At 38.1% G+C, this 27810-nt stretch overlaps 1 protein-coding gene across 1 annotated transcript; it reads right to left on the bottom strand.

The window, feature by feature from the left end:
* Positions 1-363: 363 nt before the first annotated feature.
* LOC143846309 (1-acyl-sn-glycerol-3-phosphate acyltransferase PLS1-like) lies at positions 364-22389 on the bottom strand. Its single transcript, XM_077354741.1, has 11 exons — positions 22232-22389; positions 20924-21046; positions 20176-20215; positions 19965-20038; positions 19705-19764; positions 15737-15814; positions 15481-15639; positions 4046-4171; positions 2252-2344; positions 2012-2098; positions 364-922 (listed from the first exon to the last, which is right to left on the bottom strand). Exons 1-11 carry the CDS (start codon positions 22310-22312, stop codon positions 680-682), a joined length of 1164 nt encoding a protein of 387 aa, XP_077210856.1. The 5' UTR covers positions 22313-22389; the 3' UTR covers positions 364-679.
* Between the last annotated feature and the right edge of the window lie 5421 nt (positions 22390-27810).

Here is a 27810-nt window from a genome sequence, read left to right as displayed (position 1 = left end):
CAGGGGGGTGAATTTATCCAACAGGGGATGAATTTATCACCGCCCCTTTTAAAAATGCATATTTAATATCCTAGAATCACGCCTTCTTGCCAGATGATTACTTGCAGACATCTACAGAAGAAATCAGGATTTAAGCCACTTTAAAGACATTCACCATTCTCCCAAAGGATATTAAACGAAAAGTGCAATGAAATGGGGATGAACTTCGGTGAAAAACAGAGGGACAGAGAATGAACAAGCAAAATTTTGGATAGAAATTACCAGAGAGGTTCAGAGAAAGATTGGAGATTCAAAGACCCTATTGAGTTAAGATTTATTCTCTTGATCCACAGCACATACCCTCACAAAGGTGTCAAAACAGAGTAAGCAGGAAAAAAAAAGAAGTAATTAATGAATATGCATATTCATACAAATAGTGCTTTGTTACAGAAGAAATAGGCAGACATTTGTACTTCCATCATGCACAGTAACTGACTCATTTATCACAGGAAAGACTACAAAAGAGGTTAAGATGACGGATTAAGCCTAATGATTTGGGGACAAAAAAAACAGGATATATCAAACTAAGATTTCTACTCCACGGAAGTCCACAGAAGGGGTTAAGCTATCTAATAATGCACATTGATTTGGGAGACAAATAAAATCAATGAAACTTACATTTTTACCATGCAGGGTGGGGTTACTCCTGCTTGTCATTGTTTGTGGGGGAAGACATTCCCGCGCTCTTGGGCCTAGTGGGCACAACTTTTGCAGGGGTTGAACGCTCTGACTGAGAAAATAGAATGAAGATATGCATAACAATTGTAACCAGAAGTATAGCACCCATCGCAAGTGCAACTCCTTTCCATGTGGCGAGTAATGAGGACCATTTTAAGAATTTGTAAGCACCAAATATCAGGAGACATGACCAAGATAGGACAACCTGTCCATTAACCAGTACAGAAAAATTAACTCCCAAAGCAACAAATTTGGTGTCTGCATAGTCATGAACTGGATAGCATGCAGGTATATTAGCCATGATTATCTAATTCGACTAAAATAGCATTCCTCCATTCATTGAGATCGTATACCAGTTTATTATGAACAAAAAGCATCAATTCTTTCGAGATGTACACAATTTTATGATAATAATCAAGAAGTAATCTAGGTGCTTCAAGGATTAGTAGCATTATTAAAGATGAAAATGAGGAGATTTGTTAGCATGCTCAGGTCTGACAGAGATTAGAAAATTAAATGAGGTGGAAGTGAGGATTCAATAGGAGGAAAGAATGATATTATTTAAAATTCTAGATGGGTCCCCTTTAGGTGAAGGGGGATTCACTAGACATAAATGAGATTTAATGAAAGCCTCAATGAATCAAAATTAGGATGTTAGCTTTTGTAATTGGCTAAGTTTGGCTTGTGGACATCATTTTCCCCATGTTTTGGATAGACTGGCAAGTAACAGCCACACCAACTATCTTGCTATGGAAATTTTTCCATTTCTATCCTGAGTTTTTGTCTTCAAAGTTGTAAGCTCTTTCTTTAGTTCATTATCTTTTAATATCAGAGCTTATTATTTATCAAGACAAAAAGTAAAAGAGGAAATATCTTGTCCTACTCTTATAAAGAAATGATTCTGATTTGCATGCTATCAAGCTGATTTAGATCAGTGGAAGCATTAGTTGCAACTTTCTGAACCTTAAATGTATGATGACTATTCTGATTTGCATGCTATCAAGTTGATTTTATTCAGTGGCAGCATTGTTGCAACTTTCTGAACCTTAAATGTATGATGAGTATTCTGATTTGCACGCTATCAAGTCGATTTTATCCAGTGGCAGCATTAGTTGGAAGTTTCTAAACCAGAAATGTATGACCACCATTCAAATTTCTAGTATCATTACTAAAGAAAGACATTACTTGACATACTTATTTTTGCTTCTCACATAAAAACATCCATATCTCTATGATCGTGAAAGTAATGATTTCTTTATGTCAAAATGGTCAGAACAAATGAATAATAGCTTACCAATAAAGAAATTACTGGCCGACCAATTGGTTGAAACTCTCTCTCATCAAAAGTCCCATCGGCTTGATGTTTGTCCAATAAAGCATCCTGTGGTACAGCAAACAGAAGGTACAAGTTCACTATAAAATTTAAAATTAAGATTGAGCAGGAGTACCGTTGAGAATTTTATACTATTGGATTGAACTTCTAAAGTTCCTACAACCCCCAAATTCCAGTAGTATCCAAAAGTTAATTGCATGCCTTTGCAACAAATATATCTCGACACCACTGTGCAACTCCATCGTCTGTCTGAGGCAAGTCCTTCACCGAGTGTCGCTTTAGGTGGACATGCACCTGAAATGTATAGCACAAATTAAAATACATAACCCTCATAGAAACTCGGTTTGGAAATATTGAAAAACATGTCCGAACCCGAACCCTACAATCACTACATAACATGATTTAAAATTTCAGCCAAAACATGTTGTTTCCGCGGAAATATTGAGTTTCGGCCAAGACCAAAATGAAATACACATTGAACCGTTTTTACAAGATTTCGCCAAAATTTCATCTAAATTTCAACCGAATTTTCGTTCCCACACTTATTTACAAGACTTTCACTGAAATTTAAATATTTCCACTGAAATTTTAAAGATTTCCACATAAATTTTAGACATTTGTACCGAAATTTAGAAATACCAAAAATTTTCACTGAATTTTACAAGATTTCGGTCAGAATTTCCACCAAAACCAAAATATTTTCGATTTCGGTGGGGCCGAAACCAACACCAAAACCGAAATTTAAAACCTTGATAGTTGCTACTCATCATACAGACTATACATCAACAGATATCCAATAAAAGAAAGAAAAAATAACTAAAGTAGGGTTGTCTATTTTCCAATTTTCTTTTCCATTTTTAGGCTCATTGGTTGGTAAACTGGGATTGAATTCATGACTTGAGAATTAGAGCCCTTTGCCCAAAAAAGCGTCTTAGTTCAACCCCCGACAATCACTTTCAAGAAGTCAAAAAAGCCTTTTATTTTTAATTGAATAATAATAATCATCACAAGCATGAAAAATCTTTGAAGTTCTCAAAGCATTGTCCTCCGTGAAGTGTTCCAGGAAATACCTATAACATGATTTTCATGTAGAGGTATTGTTCTGATTTGAATATCATGAAGAATTACCTATTTCATAGTTTATCATAAATTGATGAGAAGAATAATTTTGAAGTTAAATCTGTACATTTGATGGAACTTTCATGAACTTAAGCCATTAATGACAGATATTTACCAACACAGCTGCATTTTTTTCGAAAGATAAAGCATCTGCAAATTGTCCTCTTAATATAACAAGCACAAATAAAACATTTGTATCCTATGTCCCATTTAAGCATGCCTGAATTTTGACAGTCATGCAGCTAAAACTGCCAGCGTTCGCTGAAGACCACAAAAATATTTGATGGCCGAGAATGAGATTCCTTCTCCAAAATAAAGCCTGGAACATTATCGGCTATTCCTACGTATACTACCATATTTAGGAGGGCTCCAAACTTTTCCCTTCTCCTAAAACTGACCCCATAATTTCCACACTGTTTTCTACAGTAAAATAGTTAACTGTGTCAAGGTTTTCAGGGATTTTGTACACAATAGACCAGAAGATATCGCAGACAATGATCAAGAAGAACAACAAATCATACCTAATTTTAGCAACTGAATATCACCTGGTTTTTGCTAATGCCAGTGCCAACTAACCTTAAATTCAGATGGCACACTGCTTTCAGTTCAGAACTCAAATACTTAATTTTTTTTTAGAGAGAAAAATACTTAAGTTTAAACCTCTATTAACTTGTGCATATAAGAATCTAAGTTTATGAAACTATAAAATCTGAAAGCACAACTAAATCAGCTGTTGCAAGATGAAGCGATATCAGGCGGGTTCTAATGAAAGATGAACTATTGGGCCCTGTTCCTTTGAGATTATGCCAACCGGTTGGCATAATCTCAACGAACAGGGCCTTAGATTTTTTTTTCTTTCTTTCTTGTTTTGCTTACCACAGAAGATTCCCCCTTAAAAAGTCTGAGCATCGTAGGCGCAGGCTGATTTTTAGGAACAGCCACAGTGACATCATATACAGCTGGAAGAAAGGACCTCATATTACTTACAGCTGCAACAAAACCCTAAATAACAGCCGAATGAGTTAGAATTGAAGTGGATACTTACAGTCAAAATTTAAAAGTTTATTATGACTATCTGGATAGCAAAACTAGCCATAAGCAAGATAACTGTGCACAATAAAAATACAAAGCAAGACAAAATGTGAACATGAAAAGTTGATGTGTGTGATTGTTCTGAGATTGGTTGAACAGATGTCAGTGGCTGCAATTATATTTAGAGTTGGCAGAATGTTGCAAGTCCACATAAATGGGCAGTAAATAATACGTCATAATTTAAGGGGAGTGATAAATCGACTCCCATATATCTTAAATCGACTCCCCATGTGTCTTTCTCTCTCCTCTGGGTTAGAGAGAGAAAGAGGAGAGAGATAGACACATGGGGAGTCGATTAAGATATTTGGGAGTCGATTTATCACTGCCCTAATTTAATTGAACATGGATAAAGATGTAATGCTCCAATAGGTTGCTAGTAATAAATCAACAAAGCTACTGAATAGAGATGAAACTTGAAAGGACATTTTCTACTAAATACATTTCTAATAAATTTAGGATTTAACATGTGCACCTCTATCAAAGCATGATTAAGAAACTTCTCAGCACACAATGCTTTTTAAAAAATGTGGAAGTTTTAAGGTTTTAGACCCAATATGATGTTGGTTTAGTGCTTTTTAAGAAAATTCAAAGCTTTAAAGCTTAGACCCAAGCTCATGTTAGTTTGTAAAGTCAACTTTCTATCTAGGGATGCAGTATAAGACGGGTCATGCTATTTTCATCTAAATATTCTAAATGCCGCAAACACACACAAAGCCATATAAACAAACCATGATGCCCACCTAAGCAAGGAGTTTCCTACAGCAATCAAAAGGGAGTTTGATCGAACCATCAGAAGGGGACTCTTCAAGAAACCCGCAATGCACGCAATCAAGGGTATCACAGATGTCTCTAAATAAGTTGGTCTTTCGTAAGAATTTTATCATAGAGAGCGCACCATAGAAATGCCATGGCTCTAGGGGAAGCAAGAGAGTTCCAATTTTCAGGGTAACTCGGGTGACAGACAAGTCCTCTATACTTAGTATAGGACTTTGCGAAAGAAACACTATGAATTTCTCAAAAGAACAAACCAAGAAATAGAATTTACTTAATAAAATCTGAGAGGTGCCCTCTACGATAACATGGAGTCAAGAAGTAGAATTTACCCAACAAGTTTGATCCAATCATCATAATTTTAAGCCAAGAAGTAGAATTTACTTATCAGAGCAGAAAGTCGCAAGAATTCATCATAAATTTTAAGAGAGGTGCCCTCAACGATAACATGGAGTCAAGACTTTCTGGATACATGTATGCAATCAACACTGGGGTTAACGACCCTAAAAAAGGTTCATGGATGCCATACCTAGATAAACCCCACACTAGTTATCAAGCCAAAAAATTGTGTTTGCATTGTTACCCACAATGACATTGAGAGAGAAAAACATATGAAAGACCATTTTCCAATTCTTCCAAATTCTACACTCTGCATCTCCCCACTTACCCAACCAAAGGCATTTGCCCAGACTTGTACTTCAAGAAAAATACCATAGCCCACAAGTCCCTGTTGCTATTGAATACAATCTCAACCACCATTTTGCCGAAAGCACCTCAATTGGGATTCTAACCTTCTTAATTCCACTTTTCTCTTGGGAAAGAACCCCTCAATAAATATTGAAGTTTCACCAGTTCAAAAAAAAAAAAAAAAAAACTTTCTTAATTCCAAGACCTCCCTCAATCTTTGACTGACACATTGTCTCCTAGCTAAGCAAATGAACTCTCGTAAAGAAAGCAACGTCGTTCCATAAGAAGTTCCGGAAGACCTTATTGATTCTATCAGCCACAAGAGGAGGGATCTTAAAGAGATTTAGAAAATAAGTTAGAATGTTAGATGGGAAGATTAGCCAAGGCATCCTTAACAAGAGTAATTATGACCCTCCCCCCACACCCCCAACAACAACAATAAACTTTTTACGCTGGGGATAATCTTTTCTCTACCTTCTCGATAATCGAATCCCACAAGCTCTTGAAACACCTCCCAATACACAGAGGGGAAGGCCAAGATAAGAGTTGGGAATTGCACCAACTCGAACTTAAATCATTATGTCTTGAACAAGAAAACCAGCCCATAAGTCAACAGAAGGCATATCCCTAAAATTTATCGATTGAGCTAGGAGATGGCTAGAGCATAGAAGCCAGATGGACTCTTTAAGGCCCAAGAGTTCTGGCCCGCAAGGTTCAATCCAGAATCAATGAAGTGCTCACACTACCCCAATCACAAGGCCCACCACTAACAGGCGGCTTCCATATCTCACAAGCGTCGTACACAACCAATATGAAAGAACTAGCTGTCGCTGGAAAAACACTGAAGCTTGACTACCCCACCCTTTCTGCTATTAGTATCTGTTAAAAATATTACGTAATAAGGGGCATAATAGGAATATGTAATATATATTACATATATATTAATTAATATGCGTGTGGGAGAGTACAATTAACGTTCTCTCCCATTCACGCCTCCCTCTCTTCATCTCTCTCTCTCTCTCTCTCTCTCTCTCTCTCTCTCTCTCTCTCTATATATATATATATATATATATATATATATATATATATATATATATATATATATATATATATATATATATATATATATATATACACACACACTAGTAAAAAACCCCGTGCAATGCACGGGCCGACAAAGAATTGTACGGACCACATCATAGGTTGATCCAAACCTTCAACATAAATAGGTTGTGCCCCAAAAATCATTTCCATAGGCTGATCCTAGCCCTCCAATCTATAGAGGTTTCCATAATATGTTGTTCCTCTTAAATCGGATGCTTAAGATCACCCTATAGATTTTTTATTTAAAAAGCATAAAGGAGGGGGGCTTTATAGGTTGATCCAAACCGTCCATGTGATGAAAAACAACACCAATCGGTTGTGCCCGTAAAATCATTTCCATAGGTTGATCCTAGCCCTCCAATCGATAGAGGTTTCCATAATTGTTGTTCCTCTTCAGGGGCCGGAATCCGTCAATATTTTGCAAATGTCCTGCATGAGTAATATAAAGTAATTCTTTCGTCATTGTCATATGTCTTTACCTCTTCTTGATAGTTTTTTCCGTAATTGTCATAGACAGGTACCCGTGTCGGTACTTTTCGTATGTAGATTACGATTTTACCCTCACATAGATAGTATGTACAGATATGTGGGGAGGGCAAAAAAAGGTAAAATTAATCCACATCGACGTGTTAAATGGACAATAATTCTCCCTTTTCTCTTCTGCTATATAGTATTAGATATATATAGTTTAACATGATATCAAAGCTAGAGGTTGAAGATCCTTTTCATCCACAAAGGTACCATCTTTCTCTTCACATCATCTTGTTTTCCTTTCCTTTGAAACCCTAATTGAAATCAATTTGGGTTTTTGTCCCTAACCCTAACCGTCCACCCTTCTTCCTTCCTCTTCCATTAAACCTAACCCTACCCCACTCCTCTCCCCAACCGCCCCCTTCTCCTCTCCCATAAACCCAGCCGCCGCCCCCCCTTCTCCCACTCCCACAGCCGCGCCCCCTTCTTTCATTAAATCAGCCCTAAAGCACTTCTTCTTGATGCCCTAAACTTGTTTCTTATCTTCATTTCTTTCGATTTCTTGTTATGAGACATTGTTTGTTGCTTATTCGTCTCGATTATTGGTGATGGTAGTTGTGATTGGTGGTTGTTGATGTTGGTGTCTTTATTGGTGCCTTAGTTGATTTGTGGTGGCTGATTTGGTAGTTACTTGACCGATTTGGTGATTTGTGACTTTCGTTTCTGATGTTAGTTTGCTCCATGTGTTCTCTCACACATATGATTGTCTTATTGGAATATTCTATGGTTGTGGCTATTTTTATAGTGGTACTTAGTTGTTGGAGGTGTTGATTATTTCTTGTTGATGATTGGTTGTTGGATGTGTTGGTGTGTGGTTGGTGGAGGTTCCTACTGATTATTGTTAGTGTTGATGTGGTTCCCGAGACGTTTGGTCGGTGATCAGTTGGCAGATATTTGTGGTATTGCTGTTGTTCGCGGATCTATTGTTTGTTTTTTGGTTATTACTGGTGCTTTTCTTATGGATCCTGTTGATTCATCGTCGGAGCCTACTACTTCACTCAAGGTTGATGTGGGGCACTCTTCGTCCTCCAATGCTCCATCTAGTTATTCCCATGTGGAACCTCCTCTTCAAATGACTTCTATAAATTTGGATGGGACAAATTATCCCCTGGAAGATGGTTGTTCACACGTATCTGTTTGGCCGTCGGAAGATCAGGTTTCTTCAGAAGCCACCTCCTGCTAGCACCGACTTGTCCTATGATCAGCGGCGTGAAGATGATGCTGCTATTTGCTCGTTTCTCTAAAGTTGTATGGAACCTCCTATTGCTACTTCCTTGATGTAATCTTCAATCATCGAAGGAAATCTGGGACCAGACCGCTACCATGTACTCTGGGGCGGATAATCTGACTCATATCTGTGATCGTTTTTCTGAGTGGTTTCGTTTTGAGAGGCGACAAGCCGGTGGGGACCCACTATAGTTATTACCTTGCTCTGGGTCAGGAACTTAATTTATTATTACCCTTTACTGTAGACCTGGCAAACGGGTAACCCGCGCGGGTACGGGTACGACCCAGCGGATACGGATAAAAAATACACGCGATTCTGCAGGTAGCCATTTCATGTACCCAGACCCCATCTGGGCGGGTACGGGTAAACCCGCGGGTAACCCGGCAAATTTTGGAGTTCTATTGGTATCACATTCTCCAAGGTATATGCACCAAACAAACGTGTATTTCTCTTTCTTCCCACGAAGAATAAAAAATTAAAAAAAGAGAACTGATTTCAAACCCTCTTTCCAAGTTGAGGATTCAAATGATTTTGGGGGTTTTCACATAGCAGTGGAGCCCATTACAAATTCAGAGGATTGAAAGATTTAAACCTGCAAAAGAGCTTGATTTTTTGGGCCTTGTTCTTGTGGCTGCATACTTATGTTGGGTTTTCTTTTCTTGATTCTAATCTCTCGTTGCAGACAAGGGTTCAACGGGTTATCTCCAGTTCTCCACGCTTTTGCAGACAACACCCTTTGCTTGACCTAATTACCTTTAACACTAAATACTGTAAAAAACTAGGGTTTTCAACAATCTACTGTATGTAGAGAGAGAGAGAGAGGGAGAGTTCAAAATACCATTTTTGGAGAGAACCTTCTTTCGTTGCTGCTCGAATGCGAGGGTTTGTGAGATGCAAAAACCCTAGAAAGTAGAAACCGACCCACACACTGAGGGAGAATATATATATCGTGGAGTTTCTTAATGTACATGAGGGCATTTTGGTCTCTAAAAGCCCTTTGGCTTAAAACCTCTAAAAGTCTGATTTTTTTCATTTTTCATTTTTTGCTTTTTTTTTATGCTACGAGCACCGGCGGATTTACCCGGCCCGGCTTCAAACAGGTCACTAATTAGAGACCCACACCCGCAAATTTGCGGGCGGGTGGGGATCATTTTTTGCCAGGTCTACTTTACTGTAGATCCTGCCGTTCTTAAAAAGCGCCACGAGAAGTTAAGGGTTGTTCGGTTTCTTGATTCCTTAGGACCGAACTATCTTCAGCTTAGTCAGCAGACTGGCCAATGTCTTCTCTCGTGTGTAGCATATGCGTGTGATTCCGTCTGGTGACCCGTTGTGGTGGATGGGTCTACTCATGTAACTTATGTTGGAGTTGATTGTGGTCGTCGGGGTGGTCGGATTGGCCGTGGGGGTGGCCACAATAGTAGTGGCCAAGGTTGTGGACGTGGACGTGTGGGTGGTCGTGAGTCAAGGGGAGGCCAAGATGGTTGTGGTCGTGGCCGAGGATACCGTTAATGCACACATTGTCGTATGGATGGCCATAATGTTGAGTATTGCTACGACTTACATCCTAAGCTTCGTCCCTACAGACCTTCGAGTGCTTCGGTTGTTGTTTCTGATAGTCTATATGCCTCTACGACTTCCTCTGTTACCCCTGATACTGTGGCAATATCTTGTGCAGAATATGATGAATTTGTGCGTCTCAGAGACAAAGGGAAGCATCATGTTGCCACATTTGCTACATTTGCCAATCAAGGTAGTCGCTCTTGTTTTCTCTCAGGTACCCCTCCTGGATCATGGCTCATTGATTCAAGCGCATCCCACCGTATGACTGGTGATCCTAACATCTTTTCTTCCTTTCAGCCATTTCCTTCTATTGGCCTTCGTACTGGTACCTTAGCTGATGGAACTACTTCTCCTGGCATGGGTGTAGTCATCACCTCAGCAGGTTTTCAACTTTGTTCAGTTCTTTATGTCCCATCTTTTCCTGCTAACTTGTTATCTGTTAGTCAATTAACAAAATCTCTGAATTGTTTTGTTTTTTTTTTCTTCCCATTGTGTTTTTCAGGACATGAAGACTGGGACGAAGATTGGCTCGTGCCGTGAGATCGATGGCCTATATTACCTTGACTGGACTGGGGCTGGTGTCACACTTCGTAGTATGATCGGTGGCATTGTCGTTTAGGACACCCACCTTATGATATGCTTAGAAAATGTTCCTTTATTTCAGATACTATTCCGTCGTTTCATTACGAGTCGTGTGAGTTGGGGAAACACCATCGTGTGTCCTTCCCCCCTCGAGTTAGTAGTAGTGTCTCTCGTCCATTTGAACTTATACATTCTGATGTTTGGGGTCCTTCCAGAACTACTTCCTTACATGGTTATAAATATTTTACAATATTTGTTGATAACTATTCTCTTGCCACTTGGTTGTTTTTACTTAAAGATAGATCTCACGTCTTTAATGTCTTTCGTACCTTTTTCTTTGAAGTGGTTAATCAGTTTAAATGTTCCATTAATTGTTTATGCACTGATAATGCTAAGGAATATTTTTCTGTTGATAATGGATTACATGATTTCCTTGAATCTCGTGGTATTATTCATCAATCAACATGTGCATATACATCGCAACAGAATGGTGTTGCAGAGAGGAAGAGAGGAAGATGCGTTACCTGCTTAATATGACTCGCACAATTATGTTTCAGATGAAAGTTCCCAAGCTTCACTGGGGAGATGCAGCTCTTACAGCATGCTATCTCGGGAACCGTCTTCCTTCCTCTATTCTATCTGGGAAAACACCTTTCTCAATTCTGTATCCTTTAGGAGAGCCGTTTCCGTTAGTGCCGCGTGTTTTTGGGTGTACGTGCTTTGTTTAGAAATTGTCCCCTGGTCTTGAAAAGTTGGAACCTAGGGCAGAAAAATGTATCTTTCTGGGTTATTCTCGTACCCAAAAAGGTTATAAGTGTTACAGCCCTCATGTTAGAAAAATGTTTATCTCTGCTGATGTCACTTTTTTCGAGGATCAACCGTATTCGGCTAATCCTCCTCTACCCGTATCTGTGGACATACTTAGTGTTCTAGTCCCATTTGTGATGAGTTCTCCCCAAACTATCTCACCTGCAGCCCCTGATCCTCTAGGTTCTTCAGAGATACCAAAGGACCCTGAGGTGTTAACTTATACTCGGAGTTCTCGACAAGTGGTTTTTCCTACGAATGAGACATCATCTCCATCGGCTTCTACAAATGAGGCACCATCTCAGCCAGCTGATCCTCCTCCACAGTTAGAGTGTCCGGCTTCAGGTATTTGATTTCCTCCTGATTCGCCAATTGCCACTCGTACTAGATCTCGCACTGTTACACATCCTATTTCCAAATTTGTTTCTTATGAGCATCTTTTACCTTCATTTCGTTCCTTTGTCTCTAGCTTGTCTTCTGTTACTTTGCTTAAGTCTGTTACAGATGCCCTCAATCATCCGGGGTGGAGGGATGCCACGGATGCAGAGATGGCTGCCCTTCATTCAAATAAAATGTGGCAGTTGATTCCTCTCCCTTCTGGTGCACAACCTGTTGGGTGCCATTGGGTCTTTGCTATAAAGTATCTCCCAGATGGGTCTGCAGAGCAACTCAAAGCTCACCTTGTTGCCAAAGGGTATACTCAGACTTTTGGTGTTGACTATCAAGAGACGTTTTCTCCAGTGGCTAAAATTCCTTCGGTACGGGTACTGATCTCTTTGGCTATGAATCGTGGATGGCCTTTGTTTCACTGGATGTCAAAAATGCCTTCCTCCACGACGATCTTTCTGAGGAAGTTTATATGGAGCAACCTCTTAGATATGTTGCTCAGAGGGAGATGTGCACCTCAGTATGCCGTCTTCAGAAGGCAATTTATGGTTTGAAGCAATCGCCGAGGGCTTAGTTTGGTAGGTTCAGTAGTGTAGTTCTGCGTTTTGGGCTGAAGCAGTGTGCAGTTGATCATTCGGTATTCAGTCACAGATCATCAGCTGGATATATCCTTATGATAGTGTATGTTGATGATATTGTGATTATAGGAGATGACAATGGGGATACAAAATTTGCAATCCTTTCTTCAGAAGGAATTTTCCACTAAAGATTTATGTCAACTCAGATATTTTCTCGGTATTGAGGTAGCTCGCTCTCGTCATGGCCTTCTCTATCGCAAAAAAAAATATGTGTTAGACATTTTGAAGGAGACTGGATCAATGGGGGTAAAACCTGCAGCTACTCCTATGGATCCAAATGTGAAACTTCTTCCTGATCAGGGTGAGTTGTTGGATGATCCTGGTAGATACAGAAGACTGGTTGGTAAGTTGATATATCTTATCGTCACCAGGCCAGACATAGCGGTTGCAGTGGGCATGGTTGGTCGTTTTATGAGTGCTCCACGTACTTCCCATTGGGCAGTTGTCATTCAGATCATCAAGTATCTGAAGGGTACTCCAGGTAAAGGCTTATGTTTTAGAAAATATGGACATGAAAAGTGAGAAGGGTTCAGTGATGCAGGCTGGGCAGGATCTGCAGGCAGAAGATCAACCACAAGATATTGTACGTTTGTAGGAGGTAACTTGGTGTCACGGAGGAGTAAAAAGCAAGATGGTGTCTCTAAGTCTAGTGCCAATGCTGAGTATAGGGCTATGTCCTATACTGGTGGGGAGTTGATATGGCTTCTTTCCTTCTTGTTAGAGATTGGTTTTTCATCGACATCTCAAGCACAGTTGTATTGTGATAATAGAGCTGCAATTCATATCGTAACTAATCCAGTATTCCATGAGCGAACCAAGCATATTGAAGTAGACTGTCAATTCAATCGTCATCGGATTCAGAGTGGTGAACTTTGCATTGTGTTTACTCAATCTACAAAGCAGCTTGCAGACATGTTTACCAAACCATTAGGGTGTGCGTAAGTTGAAATATTCTTGTAACAAGCTAGGAATGTACGATATATACATTCCAACCTGAGGGGGAGTGTTAGAAATATTAAAGTAATAAGGGGCATAATAGGAATATGTAATATATATTACATGAGGAAATGAAGTATGTGCAGCTACACAGATAAGCTATATGTGCATGGCTGCACAAACCATAGCGGGGGCCACATTTTTTGGGGGATCCAAAGCTTTCATTTGGAAGGCCCTTCCATGGATAGGGTGTGTACCAAAAATCAGCCCTTTAGGATCATCCTAACCCTGCCATATGTGGAGGGAAAAAATGGGCAGAAACAGTGTCTGTCCATTTGCCCCTCCACCCTATCCATGGAAGGGCCTTCCAAATGAATGCTTTGGATCCCCCCAAAAATGTGGCCCCCACTATGGTTTGTGCAGCCATGCACAGATAGCTTATCTGTGCAGCTGCACATATATATTAATTAATATGCGTGTTGAGAGAACAGTTAACGTTCTCCCCCATTCACGCCTCCTCTCTCTCTCTCTCTCTCTCTCTCTCTCTCTCTCTATATATATATATATATATATATATATATATATATATATATATATATATATATATATATATATATATATCATGTAGTTTAACAGTATCATCTTTGGTAGGCCATGAAACCTGCCTAGCTTTTTTAACTTGCCATTTTAATCTAACAACTTTTCACTGCTGCACAGCCATAGTACAATGGCTACAATAGGAACCCTGCAAAACAATCCTGCACTTTATTCTCTTTGCAATCTTTTACCGTCTATTCAGAGCATGACCAAGAGCTCCCCAACGATGACACTACACCATTACTTTCGGCACAGTCATAAACCCCATAGCTCACAATGGCAACCATTTTTGTTGTGTCCATGGTCGCACTCACTGAAGGCGACATGGCATCACCATCTCCAACACAGCCAGAGGCCTCGTAGACAAGGATTTCCATCAACAGTTTGTCCTCTAATCACTCATTAATCACTTTCTTGGCTAATCTCCAACCCAGATCAACCTCATGATCATCCAAACCAACCTATGAAGGAGCCAAAGGTTTCTTCACCAATAGCCAATGGGTTTTCAACAATGATTCCACAGGCGGTTGAGCTCTGCTTAGCATATTCCAACATTATCTCTATTTTAAACGGAGAATCTAGGCATAATTCCACCCAAAATCCAAGCAGCATGCAACAAGCGAATCAACGGTGTCTCCAGAAGAATCTGAATTAGTCTGTGCAACCTACCAGCCAAAACGGAAAAGATCGTTGCCATCCAGCACGGAAGTGGAGATCCCTTAATTTTAACTCATTTGGGTAGGAAATTTAGGAGAGGAAATATCCCATCTACTCTGAAGTAGGGTTCATTTACCTACACTCCGTGACTCTTTCAATGCACAAGGAACAAAACATCCGCTTCAAAAGATTCCTGGAAGATAAAAAGGGGAAAGTGGGTGTATAGGTTTGAAATCCCTCAGGGCAGGGGCCTAAGATTCTTAGAAGAGACCAGCCACGAAATCACCCTACATTCCTTAAAACAGGGAGAGGATTTGTAGTAGTGCCCCAAGAGAATAGGAAGGAGGAGGAGGCGGCGGAGGAGAAGGAGGAGATTGCCCTAGAGGAGAGAGAAGAGAGAATTGCATTTGTACTTCTAAATGCAAATAGTAAACATCCACATGGCTGATAGGTCACTTGATTAAATCCAAATATATGATTTTTCCGCAAAAACAATCAGCATCACTACACAGACCAATAACTTGGTTCCACTTCAAAATGGAAGCGAGGAGAGAAAAACAAACAGGGCATGTGCTTTCAAGTCATGTAAAACAACATTTCTTTATGAATAACTTCAATTTATAAATAAATATGATTAATAAAATATGTTGGCAAGGGCATAACAGTGAAATAATGAAGAAAATGGCACGGGGGTAGGTCAAAAAGGAACTAAATGGTGAAGAGAAGGATTTTACCTTGGTACGAGGAATCAAAACGTTTCTCAGAACAGGCAACCCAGTTGAAGCTGCATATTCTTGAGCTGCTAAAAGCTTGGCTTGAGTAAATCGAGTTCCCTCTACAAAAAGAGCCAACCAAAAAGGCCGAGGGAAGTCCTTGAGCCGTTGCATACTTGACTGTAGTACACAGTCATATGTTATTAAAAATGGTAAAATCCAAAACAGAGCCCATAGGAACAAGAATGTAGTCATCATATTATTTAGCATACTATACCTTTAATGTGCTTTCATCCTTGGCCCAGCTTCTCTCCAGAAAAACATATTCAGAAAACCACATTGACCAACCAAGGACCTGCATATAATGACCACACTTATATCCTCAAAACCAAGGTAAAGGAGAAAAAATCGAAAAAGTATCGCATCAAACAGAATTAAGACAAACTATAACAAGTCTAAAGATTCCACAAGGGACAGAAGACTGTTTTCCAAACACAGTGAATTATCAAGTTTCGAATAAAGGTCCATCCAGATCAGTTGAAACAATTAACACAGACGTCTCAAGAAAAAAGGTAAACAACGATTACTGCTGGACCTCACAGATAAATGAGAGAAAAGGGAAATATAGGCATGAAACCATGTCAGTTTGTTCAATGTGATAAAAAAGTAAAAGCAAATCAGGTAAAACAAATGACATGGATGTGAGCATGGTTTCAAATTTAGGTTTTCGTTCGAAAAAGAAACGAAATCCACATTGAGTCGGAAAAGTACCAAACTTCACCGAAACGTTTCGGAAATTTCGGCTTCGTTTCGGTGAAATTTAGGTGAAATTTCGGTGAACTACAAAATGTCACCCGAAATTTCGAAAATTTCGGTGAAATTTTTACAAGATTTCGTACCGAAACCGAAACGTTTCAGTTTCGCTGATGACCGAAACCAAAACCTTGGTTGTGAGATGCCTAATTTTAAGATTGGTGATTCATATATGTATGTATACATAGGGAGTGTCTAGGCCATTTCGCAAAAAGCCATTTCATGGCTCCTCTTTTTCAAGAGAGAAGAGCCACCTAATAGCAGAATTTGTCTTATTCATTTAATTCGGATGAGGTTCTTATGAGGTGGCACTTCTCTTGAGAAAAAGAAGGCTGCAAAATCTCTCTCTCTCTCTCTCTCTCTCTCTCTCTCTCTCTCTCTCTCTCTCTCTCTCTCTCTCTCTCTCTCTCTCTATATATATATATATATATATATATATATATATATATATATATATATATATATATATATATGAGGAAAGTGTCTCTAGTCTCTCCCCTACATAAGCTTATCTACTCCTCCCTTTAAAAAAACACAGTGGGCCCACGCTGTTTGGATGATCCAAAGCATTCATTTGATAGGTCCTAACATAGATACGGTGTGCCCAAAAAATCAGCACCAAATGATCATCCTAGAACTTCGTTTTGTGGTGCCTTGTGGTACCCATTTTGGACATATAAACGTCCACGTTTATATGCGTCCATTTTGGACACGGTGTGCCCAACAAAATGAAGTTCTAGGATGACCCTTTGGTGCTGATTTTTTGGGCACACCCTATCTATGTTAGGACCTATCAAATGAATGCTTTGGATCATCCAAACAGCGTGGGCCCACTGTGTTTTTTTAAAGGGAGGAGTAGATAAGCTTATCTAGGGGAGAGACTAGAGACACTTTCCTCTATATATATATATATATATCCCCCTCCTTCCCCCAAAATTTTCCCTCTATCCACCCTTTGTATCTTCTGTGACATGCAAAATGATAATTACCAAAATAACCATACAACTGAGAGCAGCAGGAGGACAAGAGGATGAAAAAAGAAAAAGAGGTAAACGACTAAAGGAAAGAAGAAGGGAAAGAAAAAATTAAAGGGAGAAAGAGGAGAAGCTTTGCTTTCCAACCACTGCTCTAGTTTTCGTATGTCAATTTTTAGCTCAAAAGCTTCAGGATTAGGGAAGCCATGGTCGGCATCTGATTTCATGACATGAACTTACCTATTTCCATCGAAAGTGGAAACCCATCTGCAAGGCATAGACTTTTCCTTTTCTTTTCTTTTCTTTTTCTGCTACTCCAAGAGACCATAATAACTAGCGATTCTAAAGAAATATGAGAAAATAATACTTAAAAAATAATCCTATCATAAATCCTAGAATCATTTCCTCTAGTATTCTATTTATGAGAACCCATCAACCAAAAACTGGTTTTAAGTTTTAACCAACATCAAGTCTCACAAATACAAGGACTCCCTGTGTTACAATTTGAACCCTTGTGATCACTTTAGAACTTAGAACTTAAGTGATTAATAATAAAAGACTTAAATGCCCCTATCAGTGAATATTTTCATAATAAAAATGTGGGCTTTATTTTAAACACCTACAACTTTAAAAAATCAAAAAGATTATGGTGCCCCTCTTATAACTTAATGGACTTAAAAGACACCTAAAGGGCGATAGACTTGCCAGAGATGGTGTGGTAAGGGCAAGCTTAGAGATTTTCGATTTTCTTCCCCCTTGAAGAGCATCATTGTATTCCTATTTTCTAACTTTGTTCGTCACAATTTGTATCGACCACCTTGGTCGCAGGGTTTCCCAATCTTTTTATGAATGCAATCCTTTACCATTAAAAAAAGATACCTAAAGGGCACTTAAAATTTAAAAATTGGAATATGTGCACTAGGACAGTCTGTCCAAGGTTCTGAAAATCGGAATCGAACCGTAAATCATAACATGGCTCGAATCGTATCAAATCATAAATTGAATCATAAAGCATAAGATTTTTTTCAGATTTATACATAAAATGAGAAAAATATTTTTTTGAACGGAAAAATTGAGAAAATATATTAAAAATATAAAAATATCAAAAATAGAATAAAATGAGCAATTATCTATTTTTCGTTTAAAACTATTATATTAAATTAAATATAAAATAAGGAGGAGAAGGGGTTTATAGGTTCTAAGTTGGTAACAAGTGGGAAGGACGAGGAGGAGAAGAATAGTACCATTCAAAAAAAAAAGGGAGAAGAATAAAGTTAGGGTTTTATTTACTTGTTTTTGGGTTGCAAGTTGGAGCGAGGATTTTTTTTTTGAATGGTGGGTCGAGGGGTTTATATACAATTTATTTCTAATCGCAAAGGGTCCACCATAGAAAAACAAGCCAAAAAAGAAAAGAATCGTAAAATTCATAAAAAGAATCGTAAAAATCATAAAATGAATAGAAAAAATCACGCGATTTTACAGAAAACGATTCTTCCTTCCGATTTGAATCATTTTACCCACAATTCGATTACGATTCAAATCATGGATCATACGATTTTAACAACATTGATTATGTCAACTAAAGAAAGTATGAGGATGTGCTTGCTCATGTTTGACTAGCTCATACCTTTTTTCTTCTTTTATCCGTCTTCCAATTGTTGTCATATGATATCTATGATTAATGGATTGGAGTTTTGCATCATTTTTGCCTTCATAAGAAAGATTGACGAGGCTGTGTACGTCAACCTCAAGGTAATATGTTCAATCCCTATATATGTTTTCTCCCCCCCCCCAAAAAAAAAAAAAAAAATCCACCACACATACACGATGAAATCCATAGCTCCTTGTTCTGAAATTGATAGCTCTCTGAGAATTGTTTGTGAATGTATGTCAGTATGTGTGCATGCATAAGTCATGGACATTATTGAGATAAAACCATGAATGTATCAATCATATCTATAATACAGGGATAAACATATTGGATGACTGTATCAATCATATCTATAATACAGGGATAAACATATTAGATGGAGGCCTTGCACTACTTACCCGAGTATATATTGTTTTCGTGTTTTTTTTTTTAGAATGGCACCAGAAGACTTTATTAAAGAAAACGAGATAAACCATGAATATACTTACCTGAGTATATTGTTTTAACTTTACAAAGTAACGTATTAAATCTCAAGTTGAGACAATTCAGATATCAGGTTTGTTCCTTAATGAATTTTTTTTAATGGTAATTTGATCAGTAAGAGGATGAAGCAGTTTGTTGTCGAACTTTTTAAATTAGCCTATGCTAACTTTTAAGGATGGGTAAATCCCCACAAGTCCCTTAGCTTGAAAGAAATTAAAAAGGGCAATGAAATAGAAAGCTGAAGCTCTGCAACCTTCATCGATCAAGGTTTTTTGACATGCAAATTAACCATGTTAAACGAGAACAGAGTAAAAAAAAACTCACCGGAAGGAATTTTGATGACTTCTTCATGACAGCTAGTGTGCTTCCAAGGCAACCTGAGCGCTGGAATACGCAGATCAAATCACCAATAAATAGAGAAGATAAGGATTAGACAAGTGTAGATGAATAATACTTGCAAGTGCAAAAGGAGCACATGAATACCCACTAAACATAATTTTTTTTGTTGAAAATGAACCACAAAACATAATACAAGCACATCAACATATCTAAACTTAAAATTTAGAATGTCAGAAGATATGCACCTGAGCTAACACCCATCCAACAAGCCAATCAATGTCACTTTTGTGATTTGATATGAGAAGCGCATGCTCTTTACCTGGAAAACACTCCAGTATAAGCTATAAAATTAATATAATTTATTAACTGTTAAATGGCTGCGCGTGACGAAGAATATTTGTCACATATCACAATAGAAGCACCCATAATTCAGGTAAGAAAAAATTTTGACCTTACCCATTGAATGGAAACTTTCTGAATCTGCATACAAGAGGATCTGCAACAAAAAAATTGCTTTTCCTACTCAGGACTATATTTTTTTTTTTGGGAAAAAAAGAATAGGAAAATGGAATCAGCAAATGCATTTCCCCATATGCCAAAGGTATCAATGTAATAAACTTCCGGACAGTAAAGACAATAATCTATGTTATATTGTTATTGTGTCAACTATTTTCATTAGGTAAGATGCCATTAACAAGATATGCTTTATCCTAATAGATTTGTGATAATACCGCTAAAGAGAATGGAAAAAAAAATGGAGAGAAAAACCCATCCTCTAGGGCTTCGTATCTTCCACTTTTGAAAAGGCACTTTTGATCAAACAAATATTTTCATTATTCATGTGTTCAAAAATTTGTTTTTCCAGCCGAAATAGTATTATCCAGAACAGATAACAGGTACCATGGAAAAGAAATGGAGAAAAAAAATTTAGCAAAGCATCCCCTTCCAATCAATTCAAATAAACATGGATCACTATCATTGTAGCCAGACTAAAGGGCTGTTACACAAATTAGATATGGAAGATTCTATGTTTACTGAATAGTGACTTTGCTAGTATTACCCACTCAATAAAAAAATCATGTCTTGAAGAATCATAAGAGATTCAATGGAAGTCATCAGACAACTAATAAATTACACTATGAATATGAAGTATGAAAGCTAGTACAGAAATGAACAAAAAACATGACTGAAACAATGGCAATACCTTGATGCCTGCCCACCAATCGAAGAGCCATATAAGCTCCAACCACAGCAACTCAGCAACTACTTTATTGATCCTTCTGTATACATTCTTCGACAGCGGACGAAGAAAAACAAAGCAAATAGCCTAGAAAAGAAAGCAAGGACAAGGCAGCAGAAAAGAAAAGGAAAAATCAGAATATCGAGGTAAATACAACACAACAAAAGCCAAGAAATATAGATTGTTTTAGAAATACAAACAAAAACAGAGAGAGATCATCACAATCAGATACAAACATTTAAGAAAAAAAAATCAAAGAAAAAGTTTCTAATACAACAATCAGCAAGACAGATAAAAGCTCAAAATAGAGGACCCCAGTATTATCATAATTGCTTGCAAAAACAACAAAAGAAATAGAAAAGGACAAAGCTATGGTATCATGATTCATATCAGACTAAATAAATATAAAGAAAAACAAGGAAAAATCCTAGAACAAACAATTTCATAGAGAACAAAAAGTCCCCTCAGTCCCAGTCCCTGGGCAACAACAAAAAAATAAAAAAATGAATTGCTAAAATCAACGGATATGCAACGAACGATGACAAAGTCAGCAACCTTAAAACCAAAAACTATAAAAATAAAAATAAAAAATAAATAAATTAATTAATTAATTAAATGAAAACAATACAACCAAATAAATTCCAAAGAATTTCGTGAACGGATTATTCAGACCAACCAAAACTTCAAAAGGGGAAAATCATAAAAATTCTAAGAATTTCCATATAACATCTCCGAAAAAACCCCAACAACAGTAACTCGCATAAAACCCAGAAAATAGAACAACAAAAAGAAGACATCACACTCTATATAAACTTGAACAAACAATAAGAAAACCCAACAAGCTCCTAACAAAAATATAAACAAATACAGAATAAAAACACCATAGAATTTTAATTCTCTGAAAACCCAGAAAAATCAGAAACAGCAAAAAAAACAACCTAAAACGAAAACAAAAAGGAGAAAATCACAAACAAAACGAAAAACATCCACAAATCCAGACAATCAATTTCATGAAAGGAAAACTAATGTAATTTTTAAAAAAAATCCACAAATAGAATCCTAAAACCGATCCAAAAGCCAAAAAAAAAGAGCAAATCGGCCACAATAAAACCAAAAAAACAACAAAAAAATGGAAAAATCAACTAAAACTGGAACCAAAATCACAGAAATTCCCGAATATGAAAAAGATTACTCGAATGAATGAAAACCCTAACATAAAAAAAAGATAAAGAAACCACAAATCCAAAAAAACAAAGGCATTATCTATATTACCTGAATGAGATTAACAACGAGGCCTGATAGAAGGAAGAGAAGGCCCAAGGGGACTACTACTGCTGCAGCTGCGATCGCCATGAGAGAGAGAGGTGTTATAAATCTCAGACACAAAAAAGTAGTATCATATATATGAAATTTTATATGAGAAAACCCAGTGTTTGGAAATACAAAGCTTGATTCCTAAACTTAAGTGAATGCTAATGACAATCGCACTCTATGGGCCCATGATAAACAGATGATCTATATTCTCTACCCTTTGATGAAGTAAGCTTTGATTTTTGGTTCCAAGAAAGAAAAAACTTACTTACCAAAGCCTTCCTGAAATGGCAGACATGAGCAATTGGAGCCTTTAATTTTCCCAGATTTGATCCAAGCCGTTGGATCAAGGTCGGTTCGATCTGATGTCTGAATAGATCCTAACGTCCGATCGAGACCATAGATCTTATAGACCATTATGAGGTAACCAAGCCGAAGGGACATATAATCCATATAGGCCCCACAAAAATCAATGGTTTGGCTTTTCTTGGCGGAACTCTAAACAAGATCAACGAACCAGATCCCATCCACAGCACAGATATGATGCACATAATAGTGGATTGATCATATAATTTTGATTATGACTATCAATTGCTGCAATTTTTGGGTCATGATCAATCCATAATCAGGGGAACAAGATGGATAATTTTTATCCCAAAGATGACATCAACCACTGATAGCTACTTGTATCAATAGAGAATGAATTGAATTATCTGGGAGGGGTCTTGCCAACCCCCAGCTTACTATCCCAAAAAAAAAAAATTGAATTATCTCCTTTGAAATTGATTTATTTATTTAATATTTGAATAAATCTGGTAATGGTCTCCAAAATCCATTGCTTGATTCATAAAAAAATTTTAAAAATTACATTATGGGCTAAGTTTTTCCATCTAGAAACCTAAACAATAGATTTTTAATTATTGTTTAGGTTGGTCCATCCACCCATCTACCCAAAACTTAGGAAATCGATTTTAATTAGACCACCTATAAAGCTAAAAAACAAAAGGGATGCCTCCCATAGGAAATCAAAATCGACATCCTATTATGATTCCTAATTTAATTCCTGTAATGACTTAATGCAATTATCAAAACATGGTAGTGCAATTTCAGGAATCTCTTATAATTTTCGCCCAGGTCAGGATTACATTTTGGGTTTTACTAACGAGTGCCCTAGGGCACTCGTTAAAGAGCATTAAAAGCTCTCTTTTTTACTCATTTTTAGATGGCAGCCCTTCTTTTCCCACGTTTCATTAAATGCCCGCCACTTTTGTCAACATCAAGAAAAGATTGAAGCGTTAGAGGGGTGTCTATATCAAAAACAGCTTTCTATTATTAGCATAGCTAAATAGTAAGAATAGTTGTTTTGATATCGAACTCCTCAAAAGCCTCTCTTTTCTCACCCCTACCTATTAAAGAGAGGAGTCCTGTAGACACCCCATTTTGACCAGACCCAAGTTCGCTGTGTTGGTGCGAAACCCCATCCAATTACCAAGCTAAGATCCCAAATTGCATTACAAGTTAGGATCGGGTCTCACCAGGGTCCCCGCCAAATTTCATCAAAATCCGAGCAGATTTGTCAAATAAGACAGGCGATGTAGGAGGCGTAGTGCAAATCCAAAGAGGGGTGAGTTATCTGCTGAAGAGGTTGTCCGAGTGAGAAGAGGGGCGAATTATCCTGTGATGGTCGCGCCCAGGCCAAATAAGACAAAAATGGCGGGCGCGACTCATCCAGATTCGCGCGCCTCATCAAATGGAGGTGCGAATATCAAATTTTTTTTTTTTTTTTATAAAAAAGCAAAAATCAAAAGGGAGGAGGCACTGTTCATTTCTCGCAGAGAAATTCGAGAGAGAGAGAGAGTGAGAGAGAGAAAACCCAAATCCTCATTTCTTTTCTTCTTCTCCGATTCCAATCCACCTCCCTCTCCGGTAGATTCCATCTCCCCACCACCGATCAGATTCTTCTTCTATCTTCTTCTCCAGCAACCCTAGGCTATCTTCCATTTCTGCCGCCACTTCTATCTGTCATCTCCAGCGGAAAATACAGAGGAAGAGATATTGCAGAGAGGGAGAGAAGAGAGGAGGAGATTTGAAGGGGAAATCTCAGATCCGGATCTGAGATTTGGGAGAAAATCTCAGATCTGGATCTGAGATTTTCAGAAATTAAGAAGGAAAGAAGGAGAAACGGAGAGGAAAGAGAGGGAGAGAGATTTTTTCCCCACCTCTGATCTTATTCTCCGGTGGGTTTCTCGCCGGAAATCCGACCCATTCACATCTCCACCACCGATGGCCATCACCTCCACCTCTGTCACTTCCGCCCATCTCTCCATCCCAAACCCCATTCCATTTCCGCCCAATCCGCCACCTCCACCACCATCTAAGCCACCACCAGCATCATCTCCCTAACCTTGTTTTTTTTTTCTTTTTTATTTCTCCGGCAAGGACTCTTCTTCTCCAACCGACCTTGCCGGAGCTCCGGCGTGCAATATTTCTCCTCCAAAGTATCTGTTCTTCCTCATTCAGTTCGGATTTGTTAATTTTTCTATCTTAAACCCTGAGTATTCTTCATCTCAAGCTTTTGAAGCCGTACTTTTCCTTTCCCTTTCTTCTCCGATCCATCACCGGCGAGATTCCGGCCAGATTCTAGCCGGCATTTTCCTCTGATTTTCTTTGTAGTTGAACTTTTAAGTTGCTGTTTACCTCCATTAGGGACTTTGGATCTATTGTTTTACTTCTTTCGCAAACCCTAATTTCGTTCTCTTTATTACCTGAAAATCTAGATCTGGTGCTTTCTATTTTGATCTGTAGTCTTCAAAGGTTTTTATCATCATATTCTACAAGATTCAGGAGGTTACGAAAGGATAAGAAGCTATGGAAAATTCTCAAGGGATTAGGCTGTTGATTTGAAAAGCAAGGGCAAAGAGAGAAAAAGGGTAACGTAGAACAGAGAATAAGGTAATTTTCAGTTTATTTGGCATTTAAAAAGTTTTGTCATTCTTTTTGTGTGGCTACTGTTGATTATTTTCAGAATTGTATGATTTTTGCGTGTTTTTCTTATCATCTATGATTTCTATTGCTAAGTTTTGTTTATTCTGATTGAAATCTTGATTGAAATCTTCGCGTTATGACGCATATTCTGAGTGATCGGATCTCGATCCTGATTCATTATAATTAGAATTTCCATGTTATTCTTCATCTTTGTAATGTCAAGATTTGGACAGAGGTTCATATAATTGAGTTTTTTGGGCTTACCTAGTGTAATAATTGAGGTTTAAGTCATCAAAGAGACATACACGGTCTCATTAGTGGTAATTGCTTCCCCTTTGTGAATGGGAGGTACACCTTGCCTCATCTTATGCCCTCAATCGCGTTAAAATTGTTGTTCTTTCTTTTGTTTATATTGAAATCTGCAACGCAAAGGATGAGTGTGGTGTTTAAATTTGATTTGTGTTGAGGTCGTGGTTTCAGTTTCCGATGAGAGTTTTGGGGCGATGAAGGCGATAGCCCAAGCCCATCTTTAGAAGACTCGCTCAATCCAAGTAGAGCTCCCCTCTTTTGTTTAGTAGGCCTACCCAACCTTTTGGATTTCTTTTAACCATTTTTTTTAAAAAGAACCCTTCTCTGGGCAATGATAAGGTTACTTGGAACCCGTCTTTGTGTTTTGTGGCTCACCGTTTTTTTTGCACTTGAATCTGCACAAGTTGATGCCCCTTGTTATGCACCAAAATTTATAAAAATCAGAAATATCATTGCATGCATTTGTATAATTTGTTGAAAATTTAAGATTCTTCTTTTATGTTAAGTTTTGAGTTAGGTTCTGAAGATGAATGGACTGTTCAGGTGAGACTATCTTGAAAGCTTATCATAATTATTTTTTATTTAAATAAATTGTTTAATTGAAGAAGGAAATCAGATGATTTGCACTATTCGATGTCCTTGACACGAATATCGTCTGATTTCAAGGCGGTTTGTAGAAATATTATACGTGTAGGAAATCAGATGATTACTTTGGCATCATCTGATTTCATTGGAGTCCCCGAATTGAGGTTTGTGGTTGGCTTTGAAGTGTTTGATATTATTTTTACTTCATTAGGCTACCTAGCGGCTGGTCTGGGCTAATTAATATTGTTTATCATGCTATGATTGCTATTATTACAGGTTGTGTATTCTTTAGTTATAAGTCTTTCTTTGCTTAGTACTTGATTTGTTTATATAAGAATTGAATGGAAATTTGAGATTGCCTAGTAGGTCTTTTCTGCTCTCTTGGTGGACTAGCGCAGTCTTCTAGACTTCTTTAGATACTAAAACCTATACTAGGAGGCATATTCTGTCTCATTAGGAAGTCCTCCTTTGGAGGCAAGCCTCATTTTTTTAGCTTAACCTCAAGGAGGTTGCTTTGATTTTGATAAATGGTGTACCCATAGGAGGCATGCCTTGCCTCATTTAGAGAGCCTTTGAATCATTCGTTTGTGTGGTGATGTTATCGGGGGAGTCTTTGATTCATTTGATCTTTATTGATGTTATTAGGGAGTCATCTGTCTTGGCTTTGTAAGTAATTAGCCTTTAAAAGGCCTGCTTGGCCTCATTTGTAGAATCCTCTCTGAGGTTGCACCTCAATTTGTACCTCTGTTAATTAGAGACCAATTTGGTCAATTAGTTGTCTTAGCCTTGCTTACCCCTTGCAGGGGCAATGATAAGGTTACTTGGAGCCCATCTTTGTGTGTGTTTGGGAGACCCGCCCGGTCTCATTCTCTCGCTAGTTCTCCTCTTTGTGCATCGTTTGGTTTTTGGGAGAACACCCTACTCGGCTTGGCTTCATACTCCTACCCTTATGGGGTACTGGGCGCACATTTGTTGCACCCTAGGGCTAAGTAGTTGTCCGACCCGGCTGGGTGTTTTACCTCTGCCAAATGTGCAAATTCTTGTTCCTTTAGGGAGTCTTTGACCCATCTATCCTTTAGTTGGTATTAGTGGAGTCTTTGACTCATGTTTCTTTCTCTTTTAGAGAGTCTTTGACTCGTCTTTTCTTTAGTTGGTGTTATTGGAGTCTTTGACTCATGTTTCCATTTCTTTTAAAGAGTCTTTAACTCGTCTATTCTTTAGTTGGTGTTAGTGGAGTCTTTGACTCATTCATCTTTGACGCTTTCGTCTCTTAGTCGGTTTTATTAGAGAGTCTTTGACTCACTCATTTTCTTAGTTGGTATTATTAGAGAGTCTTTGACTCACTTGTTCTTGTTAGGGAGTCTTTGACTCGGTTGTTCTGCTTAGCAGTGTTATTAGAGAGTCTTTGACTCATTTGTTGTTGTTAGGGAGTCTTTGACTCCATTGTTTTCTTTAGTTATTTTATTAGAGAGTCTTTGATTCGTTTGTTCATATTAGGGAGTCTTTGACTCATTTGTCCTTATTAGAGAGTCTTTGACTCGCTCGTCCTTTGATAGCAGTATTAGAGAGTCTTTGACTCATTTCCCCATCCCTTTAATTGTTTTTAGGAGCTTCTCCTTAGTGTTGTCGTCGCTTTTTTTTGTTTGAGACTTGTCCAGTCT

The sequence above is a fragment of the Tasmannia lanceolata genome, unplaced genomic scaffold, assembly GCF_043159265.1.
Source record: "Tasmannia lanceolata isolate RefF3 unplaced genomic scaffold, GAP_Taslan_0.1 ptg000015l, whole genome shotgun sequence".
NCBI lineage: Eukaryota > Viridiplantae > Streptophyta > Magnoliopsida > Canellales > Winteraceae > Tasmannia > Tasmannia lanceolata.
The sequence above is the reverse complement of the archived record's forward strand: the minus strand, read 5'-3'. Positions and strand labels throughout refer to the sequence as shown.